The sequence below is a fragment of the Aptenodytes forsteri genome, unplaced genomic scaffold (genome assembly GCF_000699145.1).
Source record: "Aptenodytes forsteri isolate BGI_AS27 unplaced genomic scaffold, ASM69914v1 Scaffold195, whole genome shotgun sequence".
Lineage (NCBI taxonomy): Eukaryota > Metazoa > Chordata > Aves > Sphenisciformes > Spheniscidae > Aptenodytes > Aptenodytes forsteri.
In genome coordinates, this window is record NW_008795317.1 from 3,077,353 (window position 1) to 3,087,741 (window position 10,389).

The 10,389-nt window shown below is 42.8% G+C and overlaps 1 protein-coding gene across 1 annotated transcript; it reads right to left on the bottom strand.

The window, feature by feature from the left end:
• Positions 1–9,140: 9,140 nt before the first annotated feature.
• Positions 9,141–10,385, bottom strand: TBCC (tubulin folding cofactor C; the record flags this gene model as incomplete). Its single annotated transcript, XM_009279633.1, has 1 exon — positions 9,141–10,385. A coding segment is annotated over one exon (504 nt), but the record flags the coding sequence as incomplete, so codon positions are not given.
• Between the last annotated feature and the right edge of the window lie 4 nt (positions 10,386–10,389).

Consider the following 10,389-nt stretch of genomic DNA (forward strand, 5'->3'; position numbering starts at 1 on the left):
ACGCCTCCTTCTGTGGTGACCTTCCTCCTTACGCCGCGCAGCCATTTCAGGCAAGCACGGATGCTGGGCTTTTGCTCTTTCCAGTGCTTTAGGAGTCTTACTCGCTTTGAAATACCACCTCCCGCTCCCCCCTTGCCCCGCAGAGGTTCAGAGCTATCGGGAAAGTCCTGCGCTGGCTCACCACCTGCCACGACAATGCAAAATTTACCTGCAAGTGTGTGAGGGTGCGGGTGCTAACGCCGCAGGTGGGAAAGGAGCAGCCCCAGGAGAGGGAGCGGGAGGCTTTGCCCCGACCTGAGCCAACCCAACCCGCCGCGCTGCTGCTCGAGTGCCCCGGGGGCATCCTCTAGTGGCTGCCAGCAGCATGGCGCGCCAACCCCCAGGGAAAGGTGAAGGGACCTGCCCAGGAGGAAGGCAAGTGTGAAAAATAATAACAATTAAAAAAAACCGCACTGAAAAATAGCATTTTGGTAGTCGTCTGTTGTGTGGTACTGCGGATGCTGCTCAGTTACCGTTTGAGATCCCAGGGGTGCTGGAGGTCTCTTCAGTGAAGACAAAGGCTATGAAGCTGCTACTTTTTCCTGCGCTAAGTAAATAGGAGGTTTTTGCAACGGACCTTTCCTGGCCCATCCGGGTGCTATGGCAGTGACCTGGGGAGCAGCTGGTAATGGGGATTTTCTTAAAGCAGGCCTGGTTGTTAGCATTGCTGCTGCCCTTGCAGGTGAAGGGTGAGTGTGTAAGAGGAAAGGAGGAAGGCAATTATCCATCAGGGGTTACTCTCTCCACTTGCCATGAAGTGGATGAAAAGTGCTGTTTCTTGGGAGAGCCTGTTAAATATTTTTGCGCAATAAGCCATAGCACTGAAATAACATCTCTCCTGGCTTCTTGGCAAAATATCCCGTAACCATGCAGCGCACGTTACTACATTTCCCTGACTCCTCCAGGGCTCAGCTAGGAAACACAAGACAGTTTGGAGCATGTATTTATCTGACAGCCTGAAGTTAATTCTAGATAAATGAACTTGAAACTATTTCCTTTCTTGTCAGTGATGACAGAGTGAAACTCTAGCTAAAGTGAAAAAGAATTTTCTATCAGGTCTGTGGATCACGAGGATATACAGTGAAATATGTTCTGCAGTGCGATTACTAGGACAAGAAATAGTAAACCTGCCCACAGCAGTGTAAGCCTGGTGCTGCTCTGGATATGGGGAAATTTGTATTCAGGAGCACAGATGACAGTCTGAACACCCGCTACGTTAATAATTTAACATTCATACGTCCACGATAAATCTGATGCAGCAAAACCATGTCATTGTATACACTAGGGTGTTTCCTGTTAATTCAGGAATAAAAACAGTGAAATAGAACATGCAGCATATGCTTCAGGGCTCATTGATCCCTCCAAATTTACTCTTCTCCTTAAACAAAGGTAACAGGAGGGGTCCTAATAAATCACTCCTAAATAGTTAGTGTTTTCTGGGAGATGATCAGTGATTCACCTGATGCTCAGGAAGGGACACTAATTAGACCTTTAAGACTTCAGGTGGTACCTTTAAAGGCATCACAAAGAGCAATCAACACAACCAAAACAACCCAGATTTGGAAATCTGCTGTTTATTTAAGTAGTTTCAATAGTTCAATACCAGCTGGGGACTTAGAGTGGCAAAAACTACCCACCTATCAAGTTAACGCACCGTGCTTGGAAGCTTTAAAGGGGATTGGTGACAGTAAATCATGTGCTATATTCTGGTGCTTCCTTCAAAAAATGAAGTTAACACTTTTTAAAAGTGGAGAGTGACTGCTTCCCGCTTATCCCAGACACAGAGCTGACAAGCCCTGTGCAAGCTTCAGCACAAACTGATCAGCTGAGGGCTGTCTCAAGCAGAGCAACCTAAGGAAGAAGAAGGTTAGGGGGGATCATTGGGAAGTGTTTTGGGGTGTGGACAGTACAGAAAGAAAACTGGTTTTGCCTGGCATCTGCTTTTCTTACAAATCTTTATCTTGGCTGGGGTTCACCTTTAATTGGGCAGGCTTACTACCACTTTCTACTTCAAATAGAAAATACTGAAACTGATTCATAGCAGACAAAAGCTAATTGCAGCAAGGATGTTTTGAGTTAATGGCCTCCTCAGAGGTTGCATATTAACTCAGATGTATAATTCATATGCAATTTTGGAGAAAAAAATGGTCAAATAAAATATTCAAATGATTATTGATCTGCTAGAACTCACCATGAATGTGTTCAAATTCAAAATATTGTTAAAAAGTATAATTTCTATGGATAACAATACAATATTGATACCTTTCCAAAAAGCCATGCCTGCTAACCTAAAACATAACCCACAAACTTACCAGTTAATGCTAGGAGGGAGGGAAAAGTTGTTTTTAAAGCAAATGTTAAAAACACGGTATATGCTATACAGTCTGCTGCCCAGTCCTGGACCAACAATGATCTTTCTGTCTTCAGGAACATGAGATATAAAAGGCGAATTCCCTTTATATAGGTATATCCTATGTGCCTAAACTACAGAAGTGCTCTTAGTTGGTAATTGTCCAGGCAGGGCTAGAGTTAATTTCCTTCTCAGTAGCTGGTACAGTGCTGTGTTTTGGATTTAGGACCAGAACAAAGTTGATAACACACCGATGTTTTAGTTGTTGCTAGTTAGTGCTTACACTAGCCAAGGACTTTTTAGTTTCCCATGCTCTACCAACTGAGAAGGCTGGAGGTGCACAAGAAGCTGGGAGGGGGCACAGCCAAACTGGCCAGAGGGACATTCCATACCATGTGACGTCATGCCCAGTACATAAACTGGGGAAAGCTGGCCGGGGGGGCCGCTGCTCGGGGACTGGCTGGGCATCGGTCGGTGGGTGGTGAGCAATTGCATTGTGCATCACTTGCTTTGTGTATTATTATTACATTATTATTATTATTATTGCTATTATTATTTTATTTCAATTATTAAACTGTTTTCATCTCAACCCACGAGTTTTTCTCACTTCTACTCTTCCAGTTCTCTCCCCCATCCCACCAGGGGGCAGGGGGGAGGAGTGAGCGAGCAGCTGTGTGGTGCTCAGTTGCCAACTGAGGTTAAACCACAACAGTAATAAAAATAATTTCCTGGCCCAATTTTTCTTTCATGCTGCTCTGTGATGTGAAACACATGACTTTCTTGGGTTCTTTTTTCTTTTCTTTCCTTAGAAGTGGTTAGGTTTCATTGCAAGGATAAAGATATCTGGTTTTACCTATGATAGGAAGTTATTGTATAGCAATAAGAGGTTGGTTTGTGCACTGTAGTTTATGGTTTGGCTTGCATTTGTAACTGTGTGGTGTGTACAGGGACACTCCTGAGGAATAACGTGATAAAATGGCTGCACCGCATCGTATGATTAACAGGCGGAGGAAAAGTCTGATTTGTGACTTTTTTTTTTAACTCCTATGTACACAAGTAACTTGGCAGGCTACTATTGCTGTGGCGTGTGAGGGGCCTGCCGGTCCTGAGGCTTGAAACAGAAGCAAGTCGCTAAATTCACCGCTGGGGCTGCTGTCTGCCCTGGGAAGGGCAATCTGATCCACCGGACCTCGTGGCTCCTAAACTACGCTGGGGCGTACTGTGGGGGTTTCAGCATGGTTTTGCTCTGGGTAGTTCCCAGCGTTTCAGCCATCCTTATCCATAGTGTGGGTAATGTGTTCAGAAAACACAGTTTTTCTTTGACCCCCGAGATGCTCATTATGAGTATTTATTTGTATTACTGTGATGCCTAGGGTGTAGTGTTCACGGCTGAAAGAATGAGAGTTATAAATCAATGTTTGTACTTGCAGAAACAGGAAAGAAATATGTTGGGAGCTGAAAAAAGCTTACAAAAGGCTCACAATAGTCATTACTGCTGGAAAACCTCTCAGCACAACAGATGGATCCTCAAGTAAGTCAGATAAATCAGATCATGATGTGAATGGAAATGCTGAAATTCCACAAGTTGCACAGATTTTTTTTTTTTCTTGCTATTCGTATCTTTACTTGTGTGTGATGAAATTGGCTTTTTAGTACAGTACAGGCTATGAGCTCTCCTGTGCAGATCTGATGGCCTTAACAGGAAGGCTGCGTAGAAAAAAGGCCACAGTCACATGATGTGGGGAGAGCCTGATGTAGGAGGTAAGGGGACAGAGCTAAGCAGCAAAAGTATGATGCATAAAGGGGGTAAAGAAATGTACTTGTCCGCATACAGTTCTCAAATCCAACAAGTCTGCCCTCAGACCCCACTCGTATGCTGGGAGAAACCCACTTGGAAAGACAGAAGTAGGATGTATATGAAGGGTGGGTATGGGGGGAAGGATTGTATGTATTCACAAAAACTCCTTCCACTAAAGAATTTCTAAGTATTTCGTAACACCTGAAACAATTCCAGGTAAAGCCACTGAGATTTGATCCTTGCCTACATATAGCTATTGCTTAAATAAGAAGAAACTTAAAAAAACCCCAAACAACCAAGCCCTCAAAAATATAATGCATAAAAGTGTGTAAGAAATTGTGCTATGCACGCATTTCTTACCTGTTTTTTCATACAACAATTTTGCTAGAGCCCACACCAGAATCTATTCAAATGAAACAGGGCTGGATAAAGAGAGAACGCAAATAACTTCATTTTTGTCCCTGGTATTCAGAGAAGCAGGTGCAGGCAGAGGGAAATGTCTGGATTCCAGTGGGAACCGAGGGGGTCGGCCCATCTCGGGACGGACCTCCAGGTGAGATGGTGGCCTCACTGGAAGCAGCAGCAAAGCTCTCAGCTGTTTCTCTGGAGGCAAGCTTTGGTCCGTGCTACCTCTCGCAGCCTCAACAAATGCTAACGCTCAAAGCTCTGCGTGGTGCTGAAGAACGGTCTCAATTTTCTTCTATGGGTTCGTTGTTGTGTATTTTTGCATAGAACTATTTTATTTCATTCACAGACACACATGAGCTTTAAAAAGTTGAGTAACAGCGCTGTGGTGAACTAAGGATGTTTCACTGGCTTTAAAGATTTCGGTAAGGCTGTCAGCTGGAGGAGGGCTGTCCAACCAGGCTGTCTTTTTCAGAAATGTTTAAACCAAGAGTTTGCTCTCTGACTCCCTGTGGAAAACGGTTCTGCACCTCAATGCCCTGCATAAACTTTCTGCCAGTTAGCCCTCTATTCAGGGCAGATTTGCACCTGGTTTATGGTGCTGATGTTTCTGTTATCCTCACGATGTCTTCACAACCATGTCCCTGGCAGGCATTTGTTTTTCAGCCCCTTCTGATGCCTAGCATAGTTAATTTCTTTAGGGTATGTGTTTTTTAAAGAAGTTCCTTGGTTATTCTGGTGGCAATGAGATGCAAACCAGAGCTAGAGTTCTTGAGGAGACTTTGCTTCTGTCTTGTGCGTTCTGCGTTACGTGAATCTAGCCACCATGCGGGTCCCACTGACAAACTGCTGCAGACGGAGGCAAAGCGGTGCTGGTGGTGCTCTTAACTGGTTGGGGAATTACCATCCCTGAACACGCTCGTTCAGTGGGCTCCTTTGAATAGTTTTCTCCTTTGCATCATGTTTTTACTCCTCCATCCTGCTACTAGGCAAGGTAGCTTGAAACCAGCTTGTTTTCACAGTAGTTTTGACTGCTTCTGCCCTCCCTGTAGCACGACTGTGAGCCTGATGTTACCTGCCATCCGCTCAGCCGTGAAACCTTGCTCAGCTTGCACAAAGCCTCCCAAACAAAGTACCTCTTCCCTCCCCCATGGGTCTCCGGGGAAGGGGATTTTTGCAAGCTCTCCCTAGCAGGTTAGACACAAAGCAATCCTGGCTCCTGGCCTAGAAGAGGCTGCCAGATGTTTTCTTCATGTCAGCATTGCTTATCGCTCCAAGGGAAGAACCGAGCATGTGCCTCCCTCCTTTCTTCAAGCTGCAATTAGCAGGGAGACAAAGCGGCTCTGACCAGGCTGGCATCGCAAGTCTCCTTGACCCAGGAGAATAGAGACAGCCTGGCACATCTCCTCAAACCAGCTGCTGCACGAACCCTGCCCAACCTTCCCCCTGAATATTTCTCAGTCGCGAGCTTCAGAAGGGAAATTCAGGAGCCCAGCCACTTGCCGCTGGCAGCTCAGGGCATGTCATGACACACTCCTTACTCTCTTTGAAGGAGGTTTGCTTCAGTGTGATGTATGAGACGCTCCATCATCAAGTCACCTGGAGACAAGATAGCACAAAATTCCTCACTTGAAACCAGACACTCTCAGTGAACCGATTTCATTGCTTCCATACTTAAGATATATTTTTTACCTCTTGAACAAACAGCTTAAGGCTTACCTGCAGACAGGAAGCAATTTTTCTGATGCCTTGTCAGTTGAGGCAAAAGGTAAAGAAATATGATGAAGTTACAAATACTGTGGACTAGATTTTTAGTCTTTCCGTGTTATTTACTCTGTAAGTGGTTCCAATGAAATAATCTAGACAACTCTATAGTCTAGACCTGCCAAAGTATCCCCAACATCTTATTTCCAAAACATTAGTTTGAGTAATAAAAAGTAATAAATAAAGTATATAATAAATAAATAAAAGTAATAAAAAGAATTTTTTTCCATCTAAGAAAATAGATGCTAAAAAATGCTAAGAAATTAGTTTAAGAAATAGCTGAGAAATTTTAAATACAGATTATGTACATATAACTATCCTGTAAAACATTTATACGTAATATACACACATATACACATACTTACTCCTACCATGCTTTTAAATGCTTCTGTAAAGATTTAACGAGTATATAGTTCTCAATACATCTGAGTTATCACTTTCCACTAGATTTGACTGGAAAATGGATTCTCAAATGAATAACTATACTTTTGGGGTATCAGCTAATATTCTCTCACTCACATGGCATTTTGCTTTTTTCCTACCTACAAGGGCTTGCAGAATGCTGGGGGTTATAGCACAGGTGAGTAACACACGAGCTGTCTGCACTGGTGTTTTCAGGAGGAATTGTTTCTTCCAAGGCACACAGACGACAGCCTGCTAGTGCTTACACGAATTGTGACTTCCTTTTCCATGTGTATTTTTAATAAAAAAATATTATAAATAGTGTTGTTAAAATAACTAATTAGATGGAAATGCTTAGGTGTTTCTCTTCCAGACCTGAAAAAGTTGCAATTTCTATACTGATAGAACCTATGAATATGCTAGCAAACCTTTTCTAGTGCATAACTTGTGTTCACATGCTATATTACTATTAACATAACATACTTCTGTTTCAAAATAGTTTTGAATTTCTCCTAGTATGATTCTACATTAGGAAATTAACATTTAAAAAAGGTGCATGGAAACGTGCAATCGTGTGTGTATGTGTGTATATATGAAGGTACATATTTAGAACTATAAATCACATATAAAAATTTGCCTTACCAAACTTGTTCTCAAATTGAATTTTCTTGTCTCATGTCATGCTTGAGACCAAGATTCAGTTGCCTATTTTGTATTACAAAGGTAAGGATACATTTTTAAGGAAAAGTAATTGTCTGCAACACCTTTATCGGTCTCCTCTAAAGTCACGTTCCTGAAGAGTATTACCTAATAATTTTGGTTTGATAAAAGTTAAGTAAAGTACTTTGAGGGGGTGGAGGGGGAAACATTGGGAACTGAGCTGTCAATAACTGACCTCTGAAAAATATCACTAAGGAAGCATTTTCAGACTGAAATTGAAGTCTAAATTTCCTTGTTTTGACTTATGCTCTGTTTATTCAGGCAATACTGCACGCTACGGCCCAACAGCTAACACAGGAATGCCCTTCCCTGCCAGTTTGAAGTGTGTTGAGAAGCGCACATCTCTGATACCCGCTAAAGCCTAGCGGTAGTATCTCTGTTTGTGGATTTGCCAGCGTCCATCAACATAGTAAGTAAACTTAAATGTTTATAGCTTTTGGCTAGCAGAACAAAAGCATTTCTGTAGTTGTTTTTTACAGGCTGAACAGTTTGCAATCCCAGGACTAGAGGATGCTAAGGGGACTGATTCGTCACTACCACCATATGTGGGGAAGAAAGATTAACTACAAATCAGGTTCTCTACTAAGATGGATGTGTTAAAATTAAGACACTTGAGAGCCTCATCTGATCACATCCCTTCAACAACAGGTATTAAAAATTATGTACATTAAAGCAAGACTAAGGGTGTTTTCTTTAAATCATTTTATGATGCTGTCAATGCAAAGAAGAATCATTAGTAAAGGGACAACTGAAACAATTCAAAACAAATATATTTGAAATGCAAAATCCAATTCAGTCAAAAAGTATACATTAACAGAAGTAAACAAAACTGAAAGTTGTGAATATAAAAAAAATTCCTTTTTCTCCCCTTTTAAATTAAATATACTGAAAACAACTTCGATGATAGATAAAAAGTTTCTCTGCTCAAAACCAGTAAAGTACTCAAGTGAAGTTTCAAGTACTTCTCATAACAACGATGCAGTTTTTGATGGTTCAGCTAACATTAATCTTCTGTTAGAGGCACGTGTATGAGGGTAGGGCAGCATGAGTATTTTGCAGTTTTAAAATACAACTCTTAAGCTGTTTCTCAGGCAAGATAAACAATGATTTCTTATAAAATGTCACAAGTTAAGGAGTGGTTTTGGAAACCTAGAACTGCTATGTATACTTTATGTATTGATAGTGGTCACTGCACCACCACTAACAGGGCATTGTAAAAACATTGTATTCCATAACGTTGCTACTTTTTTAAAATTTTATTTAGCAGGAGTGAAGAAGTGGGACTTAAGTTACTGTGCACTTTATGCAAGATAACATGCAGTTTTGGAACTGGAATCTACTTTTTAAAAATTTTATTTAGCAGGAGTGAAGTGGGACTTAAGTTACTGTGCACTTTATGCAAGATAACATGCAGTTTTGGAACTGGAATATAGCACTTCATCTTCCTATTTTACTGACTCCCTCTGTCAACACTGCAATTACGCAGTAGCAGGGTGCCGTACATTAAGATCACAGCACCACAAAGCCTAGTGTCTTGTAGACAGATGAAACAACTAGTAGAACATACCTGAACATCTCTCCCCTGAAGTTTCAGACTGCAGTAGAGCAGTTTACCTAGCTTCTGTAATGTTAATCGGCACTTAATGTATGCCCCAAAAAGTACACTCAAAGCACTCATTTTATTTATCTCAAGTTGAAACTGTTTACAGAAGGAGCATTCTTTCACATAATATTTTCAGATTGTGAAGGTTTAGTATTTATGTAGCCTCTATAGGTTTGATAATTTCAAACAATCATTAATATATTAGGAGAGCATTAAATGTTCATTACGAGACTTTTTTCCTTTAGACTTATCTCACTTGAAATAAAAGCCTAAGTAAAGAAAGACAACTTACACATTTCACTGTTCCCCGTTACCTCACAGAATTCCACTCCCATACTCCCCATAAGACAGTGTACTGCCATCTGCAACTTGAGAACCACAAAAATATGAGAAATTTGGTATCTGATCTTTCCATTGCAGTACAGCTTGTACTACTTGCAGCTAATTCAGATTCTGCCTGTGTGAGTGAAAGCAGCACAACAGCCCTAAAAGCAGCTCACTGTTGTTTGTGGATTGGTGCCCCTTACCCCACCTTAATTAGAAAAACTCAGCAATGAGGTACTGCAGTAGTTGGCAAATTCCACAGTGATACATAAAGATTATAGCAGCAACTTGTGTAAGAACAGTGAACTGTATTTGACTGGTATTCTTCAATTAGAAAAATCCAGTCATACATTGTAATTCACAATTTAAATACCGAATGGAATCATTTAATGGCATATCGGGGATGAAGTCCCACAGTTTATGAATCAATGCGTTCACACCAGGATTCCTCGCTCAGCACCGAGCTGCCTCCGCAGTCAGTCCCAGCGGCTGATTCTTTCCTGCTCGGGGATCAGGCTCCAGTTGGGCGAAGGCTTGTCGGTCGCCAGCCAGTCAAAGTCATCCACCAGGTTCCAGTTGTTTCTGTTTCTGTCTAGCCCAGAAGACTCGAAATCTCTCTCGATACCAGGGTAGCTCCAGGCGTAGGGGGCGAAGGAGATCTTAGTGCAGTCCTCGATTACGGCCCGGCTGGTCACCTGCACGTAGAAGCGACAGTCGCGGGTGCGATGACTGCGGAGCTGCTGGCAGGCCAGCACCAGGAGGCAATCGCTGCAGCCATCCACCAGCGCGGAGGTGGAAACGGGCCCGCAGAGCACGGTGCAGCCCCGGCAGTCCCGCATCCGCAGCGTGTTGGCGTTGCCGCGGAGCCGCACCCGGCAGCCGCGCAGCTCGGAGAGCACCACGTCGCGCTGCAGCAGCTCGGCGGGGCCGAGCTCCAGCTCCTCGTCCTCCGCGCCGCTGAACCCGCACAGCGGCGGCCCGCCC